Below are 19,164 nucleotides of genomic sequence, written 5' to 3'. Positions count from 1 at the left end.
CCATTGCTCAGAGTGTAGAAATAGTATCCAGCCCCATCCGCAACGTATCCACCGCGACATCTCTCGCCCATGTCACAAAGTTGCCGTCGCCGCCGCCGCCGCCCTCTCCGTCAGCCCTGCGGAACGCGTCCGTGAGAAAGTACACCAGGCCGACCGCGAGCGCCTGCACCCGCGTCGCTCTGGCGAAGACCTCTTGCAGAGGGCCTCGATTCCGCGTCGACGGCATGTTGGCGACGTGGGCGGTCAGGACGGGGACGGACGACTGGCTGCTGACGAACAGCTGCATGCAGAACTCCTTCAAGAAGGCCCGCGCTTGGGGCTTGATCGCCATGAAATCAACCGGCTGCAGCGCGCGACGAGTCATCAACGGGCGGTCCTTCGCCGCCACGCAGCGAGCAGCAAACGCACCTTGAACACGGCGAGGGTGATCGCATCCTTGGCCACCCACCACGCATAAGCCCTCGCCACGTTCCGCATCCTCGAAGACGAGATCTTCTTCACGTCAAAGCCGACGGCGGCGTTGTCGTCCTTGAGGTTTTTGATGACCTCCGCCCCGCCGACGTTCGTCTCGCCGAGGTCGCGCAGAAAGTCCCACAGGCAGAACTGCATCGTGACCTTGTACGAGTGCGAGCTCCGGCAGAGATGCTGGCCCACGAACGTGTAGTAAGGGTTATACGACTTTTCCTGGAGTTCGTCACGAGCAAGGTGAGGCGAAGTGAGGACGCGACGTGAAAAGGCATTCGAAACGCACGTTGCCGCAACAGTGTAGCAGGACGCGGACGATTTCCCTCTGCTGGATCTCCGTAAGGTTGAGCTGCGCGAGCCGCTCGCACGCATCGACGTAATCCTACAATCGTCCATCAGCGATCCTGAATCGGGCCACTCTAATGACGTCGCGGGACTCACGTCGCTGCTCATCAGCACGACGAAGACGCTGCGCCGAATGTCCGTGTTCATCCCCTGCTTCCTCGCCAGCTTGACCAGCGAGCTTTCCGACGCGCTCTCCGGCGGCGCGGCGCCCCCATCGCGGTTCGCGCTGGCTTGCTGCTGCTCGAGCAGAGGGTCGCCGCCCCACGCGGCGCCCACGAGCCACCACTTCCCCTTGGTCTCGGCGGAGTGGAGGTCGTTGAGGCTCACGCGCAACGGATCGTGGGCCGCCACTGCGTGCCCAGCATCGCATCCTGATTTGAGAACACCGAAGAGAGCGAGAAGAGAGACGCGTGCGCACCTTGTCGTTTTTTGCTCAGTCCCGCGAGGAACTTTTTCATGCGCTCGACGGCGTCGCCCCCCGCGTGCTGCGTCGCCGAGCGCTTCGTCTTGTTGTTCTTGAGGTTGACCAGGGTCTCGACCATGAACCGAGTGCGCGAGCTGCGCAGACGTCACGCGTGGTCAGCTGGATGCACATGTGCCATCGATGCTCCGTCACGCCCACCTCGCAGACTGCTGATCGCCCGACGTCTTCCCTTGGACGATCTGGATGATATCCTTCAGCGCAGACGGATCGTCCTGGCGCAGCTGCTGCCCCGAACCTAAACCCACCAGGAGCGCGATCGAGCGATCGAGCGAGACAATGAGCGTGAATCGACGAGACGACGAGAACGCGTCACGCACTGCGCAGGAGCTTCAGCAGCAGCTCGACCCTGAACTCGTCCAGCGCGCCGTCGAGGAGGTTGCGGATGACGTCGTAGACCAGGACGCAGGAGATCACCTGGAAGTTGTACAGCTCTGAGAGGAGCACGATGAGGTTCGAGCACTCCTTCCCGCGCGTCTCGGTCTCGTCGCCTGGGCCCGCCGGCGCGCCCCGCAGCGCGTCGTAGTGCCGCTCGTAGAGGGCGACGACGTGCTGCACGAAGTAGGCCGCTGGGGGACGGCGTCAGCAGGCGACGGCGCTAGCATGCGGAGCGCTATGTAGGCGTACCGAATTCGACGCCGACGATTTTGTGGAGGCTGGACACGAAGGCGGCGTGGAGGACGACGTACGAGTCGAGCAGAATAGAGTGAGCCGCGATGCCCTCGGTGATGAGAGACGTCAGGCAGGAGGTCACGTCTACATGCATGCATGCATCAGGCATCTATTAATATGGCACGCATTTGACATACCGTGCCGTCGATGTTTTCTGTATGCTTCTTCGACGTCGTCCAAGATGGCCGCGATATTTTGTTCGCTCATTCTGATCGGGGACATATCCGTGTTAGGAGTGCAAAGAAACGCGCGACGCGTGGGAGGTAGGACTCACCGGTTGAGCAGGCCTTTTAGTTGCCTGGTAAGTTTAGTCAGAGCTTCTGATTTTTGGGCATCCACCTTTCGGAGGTGCGGGGGTACATAGGCGGAGCCTAGCAGTCGATGTGAGCGATTTCAAAAAAAGAAGAGCATGCGCAGGAGCGACGGGCATACATACCTGCTACAGGGGCGGGGTTTGAGGTCGCTGGATCTGGGAGCAAGGGGGGCGCTTCATCGGTGTCCTCGCCCGCGCTGTGCTCTATAGACTCTCCGAATCCGCTCCATTCCTCGTCGATGATATCTGTAGATTCGGCCTCCTCCAATTCAGCGCCGTCTTCATTCTCAACTCCTTCGTCCTCTTCGTCCGCAGAAGGACTTTGAGGAAGAGCGTCCAGTTTCTGAAAGAAGCATCAGCATACCCGAAAATAAGAAAACGACGCGCATACATCTCGCGAAGAAGACGCGCCGATCGAGTCGAGGTCCATCAGCAGATCTTCGAACCAAAGCGAAAACCTCAGCCTCAGCACCAGCACCAACGAACGCGACAACCACGAAAAAGGCCCCACGCACCGCCAAGCCCGTCCTCCTCGAACTCCTTCGCGAGCCCCGCGCCCTGCCGCTTCCCCCTCTGCTGCGCGCCTAGCTTGCCCTCCAGGAGCGCGATGTACCGGTCCTCGTGCTCCTCCGCGCGCGTGCGGAGCACCGGGCCCGTGCGCACCGCGAGCTTCTCCAGCTTCGTCTTGGGGGGCGCGCGCGCGGACGACGCGACCTTGGGGGCTTCCTTCACTTTCTTGCTACTCGCGGGGGGACTGGCTGCGACAGCTGCGACAGCGGCGAGCCGCGCATCCTCATCGCGGACCACCTTGGCCTTTTTTCGCTTCGGGGACGCCGCGTGCTCCGCCGCCGGCGCGGGGCGCTTCGCCGCGCTGCCCCCCACCGCGCCCGACGCGGACGATATCGCGGCGGCGGCAAAGTGGGTCGCTTTTCTCTGCTTCTTGGCATTGCGGTCCTGCTTGCGCGCCTCTTTGCGCGACGGGCGGGCGGCGCGGTGCGGTGCGCGGCCGGGGGCGGATCCGTAGGTGGATTCTGGGAACGTGAGCGTGTGAGCGTGGGTCGAGGCGCCGATCTGGGCGAGGAGGCCCTGGGGCAGGCGGAGGGACGTGTGCGAGGCCATTGCAGGCCGGATCGAGCGCCACACATCTCTGCGAAGTCTCTGCGAGCGCTGACTCAGGCTCGCTTCGTCAGCCGCGACTCCCACCCAGCATGGCACGTGGGCATGCGTCTTCATTCACTCCCCGTCGACGATACGGTTCTACATTCCTAGCTTACAATGCACGGCTCGCAGCCGCCTCTTTTGCCCGACCCACCACCCACCACCCGACACCGCGCGCCCCGCGTTCACACCTCCCGCCCAGCGAGCTCGCTCGCGAGCGCGAAGGTCGCCTGGACGAACTCCTCCACCCGCCGCCCCTCCTCGTTCCTCTCCAGCGCGCCGTCCCCGCGCCGCGCAAACAGCACCTCCGCCCGCCGCCCCTCGTACGCGCGCCGCACGTTCTCGCACACGTGCCACACCCACCGGCGCACCCGCATGCCCGCCGTGCGGTGGACGTGGCCGAGGTACAGGAACCAGTCCGCGTCGTGCGGCGTCGAGCGCGCGTGCGCGAGCGCGAGCCCGGCCGCCTTGGCTTGCTCGTGTTCGCCCGCGAGCGGCACCGCCCAGCCGAGCGAGAGCACGAGCCGCCGCGCGTGCGGCTGGAATGTCGTCAGCGCGTGCGTGCGCAGCGTGCGGCAGGTCGAGGTGAGCGCGAGGTAGGTGCGGACGTCGAGGTGGGGCAGCAGGTGCAGCAGCACGTCGATCGGGAGCGTCGTCACGCGGTCCGTCGTCGCCTCGGGCCTGCCGACCGACCCGAGCCGCTTCTCGCTCACGGTCGCGAAGAACCTGGGGAATCTGCGCACGGCGCGTCACGTCAAGTCTCGCCCCCCCCCCACGACACGACGCGGGAGATGCAGAAGAGCGCACGCACACGTCGGGCCTGTTGAGCGTCCACGCGAACTCGCTGCCCGCGAAGCCCTCCCAGTCCCAGTTGCGCCCCTGGTACGGCGGCTTGGGCAGCCAGAAGCGCCGCAGGTCGACCGGCGCGCGCTCGCACGCGACGTGCTCGTAGTCGACGTGTCGGAACCGCCCGGCCTCGCGCCCACCCTGCGGCTGCCCGAACACGGACTCGAGCTCGAACAGGCGCACGAACGTCTCGACGGTCCACGCCTCTGCGTCGAGCGCGTGGCGCAGCAGGTCCGCGCAGGTGGTGTGGAAGAACATGCACTGTCGCGCGCGCGGGCGGCGTGGCGGCGTCAGGTCAGCCAGCGGCTCCGGGTCGTAGGAAACTCGCGACTCGCCGTTCCGCCGTCCTTCTCCCACGTGTGCACGATGGGCATCATGCCGAGATCGGCTCCGAACAGGTTGTTATCTGGGTGCGATCAGCTCGCCGCTCGACGTGCGGTCCGCGATCGCGATCGCGGGCGGCGCGAGCACGCACCGAGGTAGTTGAACTTGAGCAGGAGGGTCATGATGCTCTGGCCCCACGCGATAGCCGTCGAGTGGTAGCTCGTCTGCGCGGCGCTCAGGATCCCGCGCGGCGGCGGGTGGGGATTGGTCGACCTCTGCTCATTGGGGACGAACGGAAGGCGGCAAAGGGAGCAGGACATCGGGAGGAGGGGGGATAAGAGGAGAGGGCAGGTGGGCCACCCGTTTTATACGCCCGTGGACTTTTGTCGTCGTGCGCGGAGTCGCGGATCTATGCGAGCGTTCCCCCGTTTTGTGGATGTCACGCCGTGATGCGTCACTCGCGAGCACTGCGACTCGAATAATCGTACACTGGCTTGTACTTCCGGTACCATTACAATATACTTACATAGCATACGCACGGATCTGTCCACCACCACCCCAGCAGCTCAACAGACCCACCACCACCACCACCAGCAGCAGCAGCAGTTGTTGTCCCCAGCGCGCTCACGAGAATCACGCAGCAGGGTCCGCAGAGTGCTCCAGGACCTGCGCGACGGTGTCCAACACCACCTTCGGCTTCAACAGCATCGTGCGCTCCATCCCGTCCTCGCTCACGCTCACGCCCACGAGCGCGAGCGCGTGCTTGCGCGTCGCACACCGCAGCCCGAGCTCCGTCGTGCACAGCACCTGGCCGCGCCCCGCCCCCGCCCCCGCCCCCGCCTCCGAGCCGAGCCCCGCAAACGCGTTCGCCATCGCCACTGCGTCGAACGCGCGCGCGGGCTCGGCGAGGACGACCTCGAAGCGCGTCGACATGATCTCCTCCGCGGTGACGCGCGCGAGGCGGCACGCCGCGAGCGCGATGCGGCGCATCTGCGCCGCGAACTGGCGCTTGAGCGATTCGGCGGAGGCCGGGTTGCCCGCGCCCGCGCTCGGGCTCTGGCTTGGGCTCGCGTTTAAGTTTGGGTTCGGGCTCTCGCCGCCCGCGTACCCGCAGAGCAGAAAGACGTCGGCGAAGGACCGGGCGACGGTCTCGATGAAGTCGCCCACGGTGTCTTCTTCGAGGGCCGGGTACAGCTGCCGGAGGTGGCTCGACGCGAGCGCGCGCCAGCGGGACGACGTCGCCTGGGGCTCTGTTTCGCGTCTCAGCACAGCAGCGGCGCGCGCGACGCAGGGAGAAACGCGGGTGGGAAGCCCGCGGGGGACACGTACCGGTGGCGTGCATGTGCGCGTGCAGCTGGCAGAAGAGCGCGTTGGTCGGCGCGGGGAGCCCGACGCAGAACATCGCGAGCAGGCGCGCGGCGTGCGCGGCGGCGCAGGCCTGCAGCGCGCACTGGATGAGGACGGAGTCCTGCGCGTGGTCGCGCGTCGCGAGCAGGCGCGCGAACGGCTGCCCGAGGCGCGCGACAGTGTCCTTGGCGGCGTGCGCGAGGCGCGCCGTGGCGGCGGCGGCGGGCGACGGCTGCGGCTGCTGCTTATTGGTGCGCTTCTCGGTCGCGGGGACGAGCTCCGTCGCGGCTGCCGCGAGCTGGAGGATCTCGGAGTTGAGGTCCTGGACGGCGACGAGGACTTCGGCGCCGGACCAGCTGTCTGTCTTGGTGAGGAAGGGGTCGTTTGGTTTGGTCGAGGAGGAGAGCGAGTATGAGGTCGAGGAGGAGGTCGAGGAGAGGGTGGTCGAGGAGGAGGAGGACGGCGGGGAGGGGTCTATGGTGCCGGAGAGCGGTCTCTGAGTCGGCGGGGTGGACTTGTGTCGACGGCTGGGGAACGGGCTGCGGGGGCGTCCGTGACGCTTGTCGTCGAGATCGAAGGGCGCGTCCCTGCGCGCGGCGGGGCGATCACCCTGGCGCGAGTCGGGCCTCAGCGGCGGGGCGGGGCGATCGGGCGGCTGGGCGCGAGACGGGCGCTCGGCGAGCAGCTGATCCAAGTCCTTGCGGAGCTGATCGCGGTCCTGCGCGATGCGGTCGCGGTCCTGCGCCAGCTGGTCGCGGTCCTGGCGCAGCTGGTCGCGCTCGCGTGCGAGGCCGTCGAGGTCGTTGTCGCGGGCGCGTGCGGCGTCGGCCGCGTCCTTGAGCGCGCGGTCGAGGGCCTTGCATCGGTCTGCGAGCTTTGCGGCGTCGGCGTGGGCACGGGCGAGGTCGGCGCGGGCGAGGTCGAGCTCGCTGCGGATGGCGGCGATGGTGGAGGGCGGGGGGTCGGGGCGGGGCTGGGGCGAGCGGTTGCTGGTGGGGGTGGGGGTGGTGGTGGTGGTGGTGCTCGCGGGGCGGCGCTCGGCGGAGCCTGCGTCGGGCTTGCGGCGCCGGGGGGCACGTCCGCGCGGCAGCTTGTCGGGACGGAGGGGGACGGGGGCGATGTTGCTGTGTGTGCGGGCCTCGTCGTGGGAGGCGGCGGGGGCGGTGCGGCGGGGGTCGTCGCGGGGATGTGAGAAGCCCTGGAAGGAGAGGGCGGGGCTGCGGAGGGTGAAGAACTCGACGGAGGAGAGGTGGAAATCTGCGGTGTGGGGGAGGGCATCGTCAGCGACGGGGGGCATAAGAGGAGGGGGGAGAGGACGGTACGGTCTGTTCAGGCAGGTGGCTGGCGACGGGACAGCGCGCACACAGAACCCTGCCTGCAGGCACAGCACGTTCCCGGGCGAGTGACGTATTACGCGCTCCTGCAGCCCTCGCTCGTGTCCGCCTCGTGTTGGGCCGTCCCCCGCCCAGGCCACGACACGCCCCGCAGGCTTCTTATCCGCCGTCCTCGCCCCTGCCTTTCCTCTCTGCTATTGTCCCCCTGTCTCTTTTATCTCTGTCTGCTGTCCGTCCAATCTGTGTCCATGACGCTCACGGGCGACACTCGCAAGCCCTATGGCGGGTCCTCGCGCTCCCTCGTCCTCGCCTTCGATCTCGGCACAACCTTCAGCGGCGTCTCCTACGCCATCCTCGAGCCCGGCGAGGTCCCCAAAATACACGGCGTCACCCGGTCCGTTGCTCTCTCCTCCTCCTCCTCGCACAGCGCCCCGCCGCCGTTCTGAACCCCCCCGCGACGTCGACCGCGACGACAGCTTTCCGGGCCAGGAGCACGTCGCGGGCAACTCCAAGATCCCCACCCTCATGTACTACGACAAACACGGCAAGATGACCGCCGCGGGCGCAGAGGCCGACACCGCCGCAATGGCAGACCTCGCCGAGGACGACGGCTGGCTCAAGGCAGAACTGTGCGTCGTCGTCCCCACCGCCGCCCGTCCAAGCAGCCCCCACTGACCCACCCACCCACCCACCCGGCGGACAGGTTCAAGCTGCGCCTCCGCCCAAAGACGATGGCGCTCAAGATGAACGGCATGCGCCTCCCCGCCCTCCCGCGCGGCAAGAGCTCCGTGCACGTCTTTGGCGATTTCCTCGGCTACCTCTTTCGCTGCACGCGCAGCTTCATCGTCGACACCCACGCGAACGGCGGCGCGATGTGGCGCGCGGTCGAGAACGACCTGCAGTTCGTGCTCAGCCACCCGAACGGCTGGGAGGGCGCCCAGCAGACCAAGATGCGCCGCGCGGCCGTGTACGGCGGCCTCATCCCCGACACGGACGCGGGCAAGGCCCGCATCCGCTTCGTCACGGAGGGCGAGGCGAGCCTCCACGCGTGCGTCCTCAACGGGCTCGCAAACGACGTGCTCTCGGTGAGTCCCCGCCCGATCGCCCCGCGGTCCGTGCCCGACTGAAAGTGGGCGCGGGAACGCGCAGAACCCCTCGGGCCACGGGTTCCTCGTCGCCGACGCCGGGGGCGGCACCCTCGACATCTCGTCGTACGCGATCCGCGGAACCTCGCCGCTGGTGATGGAGGAGATCGCGCCGCCGGACTGTGCGTCCTCCGCCCCGCCCGGCGCTCGCTGCCACTGATGAGAGGCTCGATTAGGTGTGTTCGCCGGATCGGTCTTCGTGAGCCGCAGGGCCCGCGAGTTCTTCGAAGGTAGGCCGGCCCCCGTCGTCCGCCGATAGCAGTTCACGATCCGCCCCCCGGCAGAGAAGCTGCGCCACTCCAAATACGGCGCACCCGAAACCCTCGACCACATCGCCAAACGCTTCGACGAGACCACAAAGCGCTTGTTCCGCGACCGAAACGACCTCCAGTTCGTCCCCTTTGGCTCTCCCCTCGACAAGGACCTCTCCGTCGGCATTCGCGCGGGCGCGCTCAAGCTGACCGGGTAGGTCCCGCCCTAACTGCGTCTCCGTCGATCTATGTCCTCATCGTTGTCAGAAACGAGGTCGCCGCCTTGTACGAGCCATCGGTGGAGGCCGCCGTCATCTCCATAAAGTCTCAAATCGAGGCCACAAAGGGCTTCGTCAAGGTATCGTCGCGTCCGATCCCGCCTGCGCGTCTCACACTCAACGCGGGATGCCGCTTTTCAGTCCGTGTGGCTCGTGGGCGGCTTTGCGGCAAGTCCCTGGCTCTTCAGCCAGCTTCAAGAGCGCCTCAGCCCTCTGGGCGTGACCGTCAGCCGCCCGGACAGTCAGACGTCAGTGTCCCGCCCCGCTTGCTCTCACACTCCAAACACTCAGATTTTCGCTCGCAGCTCAAAGGCAGTCGCCGATGGCGCGATTGGATTTTACTGCGACCATCACGTCTCTGCGCGCATGTCCAAGTTCATGTACGGTGTAGAATACTTGCGTGAGTTTGACCCACAGGATCCAGACCACGCGGCACGGAAGGACAGGCTGTGCGAGTTGCCGTCTGGCCCGCGCTTGCTGCCGGATGCCTTTGACTGCATTCTCTCCAGAGTGAGTGCGCGTCTGTCACGGCGATCGCACAGGCTCACCCCGGCGCCGTGTTTTTTTTTTTTTTAGAGCGTCCGAGTGAAGGAGTCGACCGTGTTCAGCCGGAAGTACTGCACCGAGGTCACCAGCCTGTCGACGCTGTCCGTGTTCGAGGTGGAGGTCTGGTGCTTCCGCGGCGGGGACATGGTCCCCAAGTGGATCCTCCGCAAGGACGAGAGCTTCTCGACGCTCTGCGTCGTCCAGGCGGACCTGTCGCCCCTGAGCGGGAGCGCGCAGCCGAAGCATGGCAAGAACGGGAAGACGTATTGGACGATCGTGTTTAGCGTCGAGATTCATTTTGGGCTGACGGAGTTCAAGGCCAGGATCAAGTGGGTGGATAACGTGAGTGTCTCTTCGCCGCCTGGTATCCGGGATTTCGCTGAGCGCCGCGGTTCCCAGGGAACGACGCGATAGTCAGTGATCTTTTGATTTTTGTTGTTTTGGCGCGCGCCCTAATCGTTCACTTGACGCAGCGGGCCGGCCTCCATCGTGTACAACGAGAGCGGGCATCGAGCCGATGAAGACGAGGCAGACAGCGGCGGCGAGGAAGAGGTGGGGCGCTCCGACAGTAGGCATCGATCTTCTCGTACCTCCCGTGCCCCGTCCCGCGACGAAAAGATACCCCCACAGACTCGAGAAGTCACTCTCCCAGTAGCGGAACGGGTCTACCGCGACGTCCCCAACACCGAGATCCGGACCCCGAGCAAGACGGCGTCCCGCTCGCGCACGACCTCGCAGACGGCCTCGCAGGCGACGGCGACGGCGTCCCCCAGGACGGAGAGGAGTGATAAAGGGAAGCAGAGGGAGAGCGGCGCGTTCGGGGGTGGGGCGTCGCGGCCGCTGTCGGGCGCGAGGGGCGTCGGTCCTGGCTACGGCGTCGGCTCTGGCTACGGCTCTGGCTCGTTCGATCTACCTCCCCCAATAACACCGAGTGAATCCTCCTCTTCGCGGCGCAGCGGCTCCGCCCGCCTCGCCGAAACGCTCTCGTCCGTCTGGGGCACCGCCACCGCCACCACGACAGCGACAGCCACAAACGCGTCGTCGGCAAACGCGTCCGTGCTGCCGTCCCCGCGCGAGGAGCGCGCATCGTCGGCTGGAAGGAGCCGCCTGCCGTCCGTAGCCGAGGTCCCTGCCGCCGCCGTTGCTGCGAGAACGCCGCGAGCCGAGACCCCGCGCGCGAGCGCGAGCGCGTCCGCGCCGCGCGGTGCGTCGCCGCTGCAGGCGGGCACGCCTACGCAGGCCGAGCCTCCTGCCGCTGAGCCTCTGGCCGTCGCTCCTGATCTTCCGGTCGCGCCCGCCGCGCCCGAGCCCGAGCCCGAGCCTCCTGCTCCTCCACCCGCGCCCGAGCCGCGGCCCGAAGTGCAACCCGAATCTCAACCCGAGGCACAACCCGAGGCACAACCCGAGTCACAACCCGAGCCGCAGCCTGAACCGCAGCCCGAGCCCGAACCCCCAGTCGTGGAACCGCCACCGCCGCCGACATTGGGCGCTCCCACCTCCAAGAAGGGCTCCAAGGCCGCAAGCAAGGCCGCGAGCAAGGCTGCCAGCAAGGTCGCCAGCAAGGTCGCCAGCAAGGCCGCTAGCAAGGCCCCGAGCAAGGCCCCGACCCCGACGGGGGTGAGGACGCCCAAGCCCGAGGAAGCGCCCGCAGGCGAGCCCCCTGCGCCAGAGGCGGCGCTCGCGTCTGTCGCCGAGGCCAGTGCGGCTGCCGAGTCTGATTTGGCGGCTCCTCTCGAGCCTCCTGTCGAGGCTGCGGTGCCGGCTGCAGAGGTTGTTGCTGAGGCGAACCCGGAGGTTGCTCCTGCTGAGGTGCTAGAGCTCACCGCGGAGGCGGCGCCGGCTGTCGAGGTGGACCCCGCCGTCGTGGGCGGGTTCGATGTCGTGAACCCCGCGGACGCTGCGCCGGGCGGGGACCAGGGTAATGCGGGGTCGACCGGGAGCGGGTTTGGGTTTTCTAGCTGGGGCGGCGGATGGGGTGGTGTGGGTGGGAAGAAGGAGAGCGCGGCGGGTGGAGGATGGGGGAGCACCTTTGGCTCGCTTATCGGCGGTGCGGGGCAGGATGTAAAGGCGGATGGCGTAAGCGCAGGCGCAGGCGACGGCGGGGGATGGAACACGTCTGGAGCGGGCGCGGGGGCCGGGACGGGAGGGACGAGCTGGGGGAATCCTGCGTCGTCGTGGGGTGGAGGCGTGGGCAGTGCCTTTGGAGGCGGGATCAGCAGCTTTTTGGGCTCGTCGGGCGCGTTTGGAGGGCCGGAGGCGATGACGGAGTCGGTGCCCCTGGAGGATGTGGTGGCGCCGCACGTCGAACCGCCGGCGGTGGAGGTACAGAGTACGGAGGAGCTGGCGAAGGTCGAGGAGGGTGCGGAGGGCGCGGCGGCTGTCGATGCCCCTGCTGCTGATGATGGTGGTGGTGGTGCGGCTGCTTGGGATGCTGCGCCTGCTGGAGAGGAGGCGACCGCGGCGGATTGGCCGTCAGTAGAGGCGGAGGCTGTCACGGAGGCGGCGGCGGCGGCGGCAGAGACGGAGGCGGTGGTCAAGGGAGAGTTGCATGTGGAGACGCAGCTGGATCCGGATTCGGCGGCTGCTTCTGCGGGTCCGACGACTGCTATGGAGTCTTCTGCGGCGACTCCGCAGGCTGGTAATGAAGAGGAGGGAGATGGGAAAGAGGAAGAGGAGGAGGTGAAGGAAGACGCGAAGGAGGAGGGAAAGAAGGGGAACAATAAGGGGAAGAAGGGTCCTAACAAGGATGATCCTAAGCCTCCGGTACAGGTGCAGAAGAAGAAGGGCAAGGGTAAGAAGAAGTAAGTAGAGACTCGAGCTCGGTTGGCTTTGAGGGTTCGTGGACTGTCTGCCCCCGCGCTCAGAGGCCGGTTTCCGCGTGTTGCGATCTTGCTCTCTGTGATATCACTTTCCGATCTGGACTCTGTCTCTTTCTGTGTGTGTGTACAACTGCCATCACCATCTACGATTTGTCGATATATCCTTACGATCTTATAGCCTATGTTTTTTTCGATTGCTTGTACGATACCTGTTTTTGTTGTGTTAGATGCGAACGCCGAGCCGGTGTTGCTGGATGGAGGCTCGCTTTGTCGAATTATTCTTGTTTTGGTACCAATGAATTGATAAACAAAAGCGAGAGCTGAGTCCTGCCTGAGCCGATGATCATATCACACATGCTTTGGAGGCATGGGAGCGAGGAATTGGCGCCTGCAAGCGCCCACAAGCGGGTGCGGCGTGATACTATAGCAGGGTGACCGAGCTGTACAATGTACAATGTTCACCCTTTTTTTTGTCATGGCTGCTTGTTCTCTATAGGGAACGGTGTCGTCGACTACTCATACGGAGGCTCGTTGTTCTCGCTTTTGGTCAGACTCGTGACAGGTCTCTTTTGCCTCCGCCACAGCCCGCTTGTCAGCACTGTTCATGGGCTTGGAACGACGATGAATTTGGTTCCATGCGCGCGTCGCTGCGCGTCGTCTCTTGGACTCGGGGTTGTCTGTCCAGTGGCTCAACGTGGCTTGATGTGGCGACTGGTCAACGAGAAGTGGCAGGGACACCGTCTACGTACTCGTACACCCTGGGTGCGGGCATGTTTTTGAATAAAGTTCATGGGCATGGTCGTGGCGGCTAGGGCGACGGGCCAAACATGGGCCAAACAGAGGAGATATGAGGACGTTGGAGAGCACGCGCCTGCCACACCGTTGCTCACATCTCGAACCCCCACCCGACTCCCGCGTGCACTCTCCGTCGTCGTCGTCCTCGTTGCCAGCCCATTTTCATGTCCTTCTCGAGTACACCGCTCGGTCAAGGCAGACGTCTCGATCACCACACTTTCCTCAACAACAAGGCCCCGAACCCTGCCGCCCACGCGCGCGCACCCAACGAGCCCCCGCGAGCGGACCGCATCCCCGCCTCTTACGCTTACGGGTGCGTCACACCCCCTTTTCGTCCTCGGCGCGTGTCTTCATCTCACCCCCCATTCAACCCAGCGCACCCACGCTCACCACACGTTCTCCGCCAAATCACCCCGCCCGTGATCCACGCGAGGAAAACGCAGAGGACGGCCAGGACGACCCCGCGCTCGTCCGCTTCGCTCGCCTTAAACAGCGCGAACAGGCCCTCAGGGCTACCGATTCCGCACCTCGAACCATTCCCGACCCCCCCAACCCCACCAGGTGGGCCGTCAAGGACACCTCTGTACAGATCGCGAGCGCCTTCAACCAGGCCGCCGCGACCTCCACCTCCCAAGAAATGAACCCCAACGACTCGTGGGCCTCCAGCTCACGCACCTACGTCCCCCGCAGCACCTCCGTCGAGTACGAAAAGGAGACTCAGACGACCGCAACGCGCAGACTGGCGCCCCCTCCCAATCGATTCGCGCCCCCCGCCCGCTCAACCGGCGCTGCGCGCCGCGGCGTCGTCCGCAATCACTCCTCGCAGTACGTCCCGGACTCGGAGGAGGAAAACGCCCAGCAGGCGAACGGGGACGCCGCCGGCAAGACCGCCTTTGACGCCGTCGTCGACTTTGCAAAACGGACCGCGTTCTATCTGCGCCAGCCCTCGCAGGAGCCCGAGGGCCCAGAACCCCCCGCCGCAAACGGACACGCGAATGGCCATTCGAACGGCGCCATCGACCCGTCGTACGATTATTCCGCCGAGGAACGCGAGTTCCAGGCACAGCAGAGTCAGAACCAAAACGGTGCATCGCGCAAGCCGAACGCTACCCATCGCCGGAACCGCATGTCCATCGACAACAAGGCGTATCGCCCTCCCCAGTCCGATGTGGACGAGTCGGACGAGTACCTGTCGGAGGATGGAAAGAAGGGACGGAAGAAGAAGTCGAAAAAGAAAGATACCGCTGGAGGCCCGCTCACCACGCTGCCAGTCACCCAGTATGATAAGAGGCGGAAGCGGAGAAAGTCTGGAAAAGGCAATGGCGCTGGGGCCGAGGAGGGAGAGGGAGAAGGAGAGGGAGACGAAGGAGAAGAAAGCGAGGGCGATGAACAGGTGCGCATCGGCTCGCGTTCTTTTATCACCTGGCCTCGTATTCACCATTTTCATAGTTACAAGAACGAGCATCTGTCTCCCGCGTGTCGCTACCGCCTCCATCGCGCGCTTCGATCGTTCGCGGATCCGTGCCTCCTGCCCCACCGTCACACTACGATCAGCCCGTCAACGATGCCTCCTTAGAGTCAGCGGAACAGGGTCTCGACTCGATAGAGGAAGTAGAAGAGCGCCATGACTATCAGAAGAGCTCGGACGAGTACGAATACGAGTACGAGCCCGCTCCCTCCCGCGCTGCCATGTCCATTGGCGGTGCCCTGGGCAGACTCGTCCACTTTGGCTTCCGATCCGTTGGATCCATCGTTGCGTTCTTCCTCCGAGCTCTGGCAATGGTCACGGGTCTCGCTGGACGAGCTTTGGGGATCACCTTCAATATCCTGTTCAACCAGCCGGCGCGATGGCTTTCTAGAGGACACCTGGGCCCGTGGTTGAAATACGCACTCGTGGCCTTTGTGCTATACGCGACATGGATATCGCTCCGCGGCGTCGACTTTTCCAACTTTATTCCATCCCTGCCTTCCCTGTCCTCGTCTCAGCCCTATAAGGCTCCCGACACCCCGCCCGTCGATATTTCTGCTCTGTCTGGCCGACTCATGGAGCTGGAGAAGCAGCTGCACGATATTTCTGTGCGCGCGGCCCAGACGCAGCATGGCGATTTCGAAGCTCGATCGCAGCTCTCGTCGCAGATCCGCAGACTGGAGTCGGAAGTCAAGACGGACCGCTCGCGCGTCTCCGAGATGGAAGTGAAGCATCGAGAGACGGCGAGCCGGGACATCAAGGCCGTCCACGTCGAGATGCAGCAGCTGAGGCATCAGCTGAAGGAGTCGCAGAACAGCCAGTCGGGGCGGGCTGCCAACGACGAGGAGGCGCGGGCGAAGCTGCTCGCCCTCGAGGAGCGGGTGGGGAGCGTCGAGGGTGGCGTGCGGGAGGCGCTCGAGCTCGGGAAGACGACGGCGAAGGTCGGCGGGGTCGCGGCTGGCAGTGGCGCGGCGTGGTGGAACAAGCTGGCCAACGCGGTGACGATCAAGTCGGCGGACGGGCAGGACGTGACGGCCCTCATCGGCCACCTCGTCGAATCGGCCGTCGCGCGCTACTCACGTGACACGATCGCGAAGCCCGACTTTGCGCTCAACTCGGGCGGGGCAGGGGTCATCCCATCGCTCACGTCGCCGACGCTTGAGGTGCGGCCGCACGGCCTGCGGAGCTCGCTGCTGGGGATGGTCACTGGCAGCGGGTACAGCACCGGGCGGCCCCCGATCACAGCACTGCACCATGAGACCCGGAATGGGCACTGCTGGCCGTTCATGGGCTCGCAGGGGCAGCTGGGGGTGCAGCTTGCGCATCCGGCGCGGATCGAGGAAGTGACGATCGACCATGTCGCAAAGGACGTCGCATGGGACATGCGCTCTGCGCCGCGGGAGATGGAGCTCTGGGGCCTCGTCGAGGGCGCGGAGAACCTCGAGAAGATCCGGGTGTGGCGGGAGGATCGGCAGCGGCGCAAGGAGGCTGCGCGGCGGGAGGCGGAGGAGAACGGGCTGGTGATCGTGTCGGAGGAAGCGGAGGCGTACCCGGCGACACTGCCGCGGGACGCGCCGTACGTGAAGGTGGCGGAGTTCGCGTACGACATCGAGGCGGAGGCGAACGTGCAGACGTTCGCCGCGCTGGAGGACGTGCGCGCGCTCGGGGTCGACTTTGGGGTCGTCGTGCTCGTCGTGAAGAGCAACTGGGGCCGTGAGTTCACGTGCCTGTACCGGCTGCGTGTGCATGGGCAGCGCATCGAGCAGGCGCCGGTGCCCGCCGGTGCGTCTCCAGAGGCGGGCGCGAATTCCGAGTGAAGAAGGGGAAAGTTGAATCTGGCGAGTGCTGTGATCTGCCGTTGTATGCTGGCGTGCTGTAGCTAAAGCGTCGAGTCTCTCGTCTCGTGGCCCTCTCTGGCTACCGTTCGTGTCGTTAATCTATTTCTGCTCTCTATTCTAATCGTTATTTGGGCGTCTGCTGCTTGTTACATGCTCCATTTGCTTCTGCTGCGTCTCGTAGTAGGATATCGCGCGTCCGTCTGCTTCTCATTTGCGTCTGCTTCACTGTAACTCATGATGTGAATGCCCCAGTGTAGTACCATGAATCGCTCGGATACATAGACGGTTACCCTGTTACTCTCAATCTTGTACATATATTTACATTCCTATCTCGCTCGCCGCCAAGATTTAAAAAAAAGTAATTCTTGGATGGCCGCCTGGCGGTCGCCTTGCAAGCGCCGTCATCGCGCGTCTCCCTGATTGACATCGTACCACTATGTTGAGCGTCGATCATGTCCCCCTCCCACGCCCCGCGCTCCCATACGATGCGACGCGTCCCGGCGAGCTCACCGCCAGCCAGGAGGAGATGTACGCAAAAATGCTTGCGCACTTCGACAGGCCGGACTACGCGCTGCCCCGCGCAGAGAAGGGAGAGCTTGGCGAGGAGGAGCAGTTCTGGCTGGTGAGTGCCTCTTCGGGCTCGCTCGCTGTAACGCGTCTGCGAACTGTATTGTACTGGGTGTGCTCACTGCTCGTGCGTGGGTGAGGGTTAGTCTCGGGAGTGCATATTGAGGTGGGGTTTCGTTCGTCTGTGGCCGCACTGTGCGCCGTGCACTGACGCGTTTTGGGTTCGATCGACCGGCCGGCGATTAATTGCGTGCAGGTACTTGCGGGCTACGAAGTGGCACCTTGAGCCCGCAATCGTGCGGTTGGAGGACACGTTGAGGTGGAGGCGCGAGTTCGGGCTCTATGATTTCGCTCCTGCAGACGTTGAGCCAGAGGTCAGTGCCGCAAGTCTACGAACATCTGTGCTTTGCAGTCATTCTGAGGGATTTTTTGTTTTATTTAGGCCGTGACTGGTAAGGAGATCGTGTTCGGGTACGACACGCAGCGGAGGCCCGCGTTGTATATGGTTCCTAGTCGGCAGAACACGGACGAGTCGCCGCGACAGATCCAGTACGCTGTGTGGATGCTGGAGCGCACGCTCGACCTTGCGGGGCCTGGCATTGAGTGAGCATCTTGTTCTTGCCACAGCCCTTGCCTTTGCCCTTGCCCTTGTCCTTGCCCTCCCATGCATTGGTGATCGTGTATATGCATTGATCACGATGTATTCCTCTCCCAGGTCGATCGTGCTCATGATCAACTTCGCAGACCGAGCGAAGAATCCGTCTTTGGGGACCTCTAAAACGGTATGCGTCCCTCCTTCCACCCCCTCGCCGTCCCTGACGTTCCCGTTCCATTCTCACTTCTGTCGATGACAGGTCTTGAATATCCTCCAATCGCACTACCCCGAGCGCCTTGGAGCCGCGCTGATCCTGAACGTCCCCTTCCTGATCAACGCCTTCTTCAAGCTCATATCCCCGTTCATCGACCCGCTGACGCGCACCAAGATGAAGTTCAATCCGAGGCCGGTCGAGGACGGGCTGTTCGATGCGGCGCAGCTGATGAAGGACGGCGGATGGGGCGGGGACCGCGAGTTCGTGTGGGACCATGGGAAGTACTGGCCCGCGCTGCTGAAGATGTGCGCGGAGACCCGGGAGGCGCAGCACGAGCGGTGGAAGGCGCTCGGCGGGAAGGTCGGGATCAGCGAATGGGATTTCAAGAGGGGCGCCACCGACGGGACAGGAGAGGCGGTGGACGTGTTTGCGAGGGACGCGCCGGCGGAGGTGGGTGCTGCTGTCTGAGGTCGTGGACTTGTGATACCGGGTTTTCGCGCGGTATGTTGTTTACTCTACTGGATACACATTTTTTAGCTCGCGGTAATAGATGTAGAAGGCGCGAAGAAACGCCAGCCGCCGGCTGGTTGCGTCCTCCTCTTGCTCATGGTCACATCATAACCGCGACACCGCCGTTCTGTTCTCGGAGGAGTTTTTTTAACTGACTAAGACTAAGATCCTGGAAGGTGAAATTTGACGGAGCAGACACAACACCCCATGGCCTTTCACCGATTTTCGGGTTCCATTGTGGTGTCTTAGTAGTCATGCTGCTCTGAACACGTCGTGCAGGTGTCCAAGAGCTGTGTTGCCCTGACGTACATATACACAGGCTCCGCACCACCGAAGCGTTTTGACGGAGAAAATGCGGGAATAATGATTCAAGGTGAAGTGGCCCCCACCTTTGCTTCCATTGTACGTACCGCTATCCTAATCATAGTTTCTACAGCTCCGTCGAACTTCAAGACGAATTCGACTTGCACATCGAGGCCCTGCCGTTAATTTTGTAACCGATGTTCGATATGCTTCGTGAAGACAAAGAAGTGCAAGCCATTGGTAGTAGGAATACGACTTCCATGTCCGCCACCTTCTCGTCGTGTCTCCGATATTACCACTTACAGCGCCGTCTTTTACGGAACGAGAGGCTCCGTAGGTTGAAATCTGAAAACTATAATGGGGCATTTGAATGGCATGAAGGAACAATTCTAACTAATTATAGTGCCTTCGTGGATCTTGGAAGGATCAACTCGATTCTCGGAGGGCTGCACAGAACTTTATTCGGATATTTGGTTATGAGAGGAGTATTGTGACGCGTCGATGTACGTCGACGCGCCGAGGGAGGCCCTCACGTGAGCAATTTTGCCGA

General features: G+C 64.1%; 7 protein-coding genes across 7 annotated transcripts; 4 read left to right on the top strand and 3 right to left on the bottom strand.

Moving 5' to 3' along the window:
- Window positions 1-7: 7 nt before the first annotated feature.
- HETIRDRAFT_244965 (uncharacterized protein) lies at window positions 8-2,332 on the bottom strand (the record flags this gene model as incomplete). Its single annotated transcript, XM_009547186.2, has 10 exons — window positions 8-343; window positions 409-684; window positions 752-847; window positions 907-1,160; window positions 1,229-1,368; window positions 1,433-1,529; window positions 1,612-1,860; window positions 1,919-2,047; window positions 2,101-2,171; window positions 2,238-2,332. Coding segments are annotated over 10 exons (1,743 nt in total), but the record flags the coding sequence as incomplete, so codon positions are not given.
- Window positions 2,333-3,486: 1,154 nt separating this feature from the next.
- Window positions 3,487-4,987, bottom strand: HETIRDRAFT_439691 (uncharacterized protein). Its single transcript, XM_009547185.1, has 4 exons — window positions 4,756-4,987; window positions 4,616-4,686; window positions 4,246-4,541; window positions 3,487-4,169 (listed from the first exon to the last, which is right to left on the bottom strand). Exons 1-4 carry the CDS (start codon window positions 4,922-4,924, stop codon window positions 3,620-3,622), a joined length of 1,086 nt encoding a protein of 361 aa, XP_009545480.1. The 5' UTR covers window positions 4,925-4,987; the 3' UTR covers window positions 3,487-3,619.
- Window positions 4,988-5,237: 250 nt separating this feature from the next.
- Window positions 5,238-7,248, bottom strand: HETIRDRAFT_450852 (uncharacterized protein; the record flags this gene model as incomplete). Its single annotated transcript, XM_009547184.1, has 2 exons — window positions 5,238-5,854; window positions 5,934-7,248. 2 exons carry the CDS (start codon window positions 7,246-7,248, stop codon window positions 5,238-5,240), a joined length of 1,932 nt encoding a protein of 643 aa, XP_009545479.1.
- Window positions 7,249-7,533: 285 nt separating this feature from the next.
- On the top strand, window positions 7,534-9,919 carry HETIRDRAFT_316826 (uncharacterized protein; the record flags this gene model as incomplete). The annotated part of the gene is made up of 10 exons (XM_009547183.1): window positions 7,534-7,679; window positions 7,762-7,914; window positions 7,989-8,370; window positions 8,435-8,552; window positions 8,607-8,660; window positions 8,715-8,895; window positions 8,949-9,039; window positions 9,101-9,207; window positions 9,265-9,469; window positions 9,536-9,919. 10 exons carry the CDS (start codon window positions 7,534-7,536, stop codon window positions 9,917-9,919), a joined length of 1,821 nt encoding a protein of 606 aa, XP_009545478.1.
- Window positions 9,920-13,283: 3,364 nt separating this feature from the next.
- Window positions 13,284-16,546, top strand: HETIRDRAFT_157271 (uncharacterized protein; the record flags this gene model as incomplete). Its single annotated transcript, XM_009547182.1, has 4 exons — window positions 13,284-13,465; window positions 13,495-14,512; window positions 14,569-16,369; window positions 16,467-16,546. The coding sequence occupies 4 exons, from the start codon at window positions 13,284-13,286 to the stop codon at window positions 16,544-16,546; spliced, it is 3,081 nt and encodes a 1,026-aa protein (XP_009545477.1).
- Window positions 16,547-16,861: 315 nt separating this feature from the next.
- On the top strand, window positions 16,862-18,445 carry HETIRDRAFT_67076 (phosphatidylinositol transfer protein; the record flags this gene model as incomplete). The annotated part of the gene is made up of 6 exons (XM_009546409.1): window positions 16,862-17,047; window positions 17,139-17,158; window positions 17,249-17,366; window positions 17,435-17,595; window positions 17,708-17,774; window positions 17,847-18,445. 6 exons carry the CDS (start codon window positions 16,862-16,864, stop codon window positions 18,267-18,269), a joined length of 975 nt encoding a protein of 324 aa, XP_009544704.1. The 3' UTR covers window positions 18,270-18,445.
- A 366-nt stretch (window positions 18,446-18,811) lies between these two features.
- On the top strand, window positions 18,812-19,108 carry HETIRDRAFT_163611 (uncharacterized protein; the record flags this gene model as incomplete). Its single annotated transcript, XM_009547181.1, has 1 exon — window positions 18,812-19,108. One exon carries the CDS (start codon window positions 18,812-18,814, stop codon window positions 19,106-19,108), a length of 297 nt encoding a protein of 98 aa, XP_009545476.1.
- Between the last annotated feature and the right edge of the window lie 56 nt (window positions 19,109-19,164).

The sequence above is a fragment of the Heterobasidion irregulare genome (assembly GCF_000320585.1).
Source record: "Heterobasidion irregulare TC 32-1 unplaced genomic scaffold scaffold_04, whole genome shotgun sequence".
Classification (NCBI taxonomy): domain Eukaryota; kingdom Fungi; phylum Basidiomycota; class Agaricomycetes; order Russulales; family Bondarzewiaceae; genus Heterobasidion; species Heterobasidion irregulare.
Note: the sequence above shows the minus strand (reverse complement) of the source record. Positions and strands in the feature narration are given on the sequence as shown.

Bases quoted from the DNA above. Each gene is read 5' to 3' on its own strand.
- HETIRDRAFT_439691 (XM_009547185.1), bottom strand. From the start codon at position 4,924: ATGTCCTGCTCCCTTTGCCGCCTTCCGTTCGTCCCCAATGAGCAGAGG. The intron at 4,687-4,755 runs GTGCGTGCTCGC...GATCGCACCCAG, and splicing joins GCTCAAGTTCAACTACCTCG to ATAACAACCTGTTCGGAGCC. The intron at 4,170-4,245 runs GTGCGTGCGCTC...CGCCGTGCGCAG, and splicing joins ACGCTCAACAGGCCCGACGT to ATTCCCCAGGTTCTTCGCGA.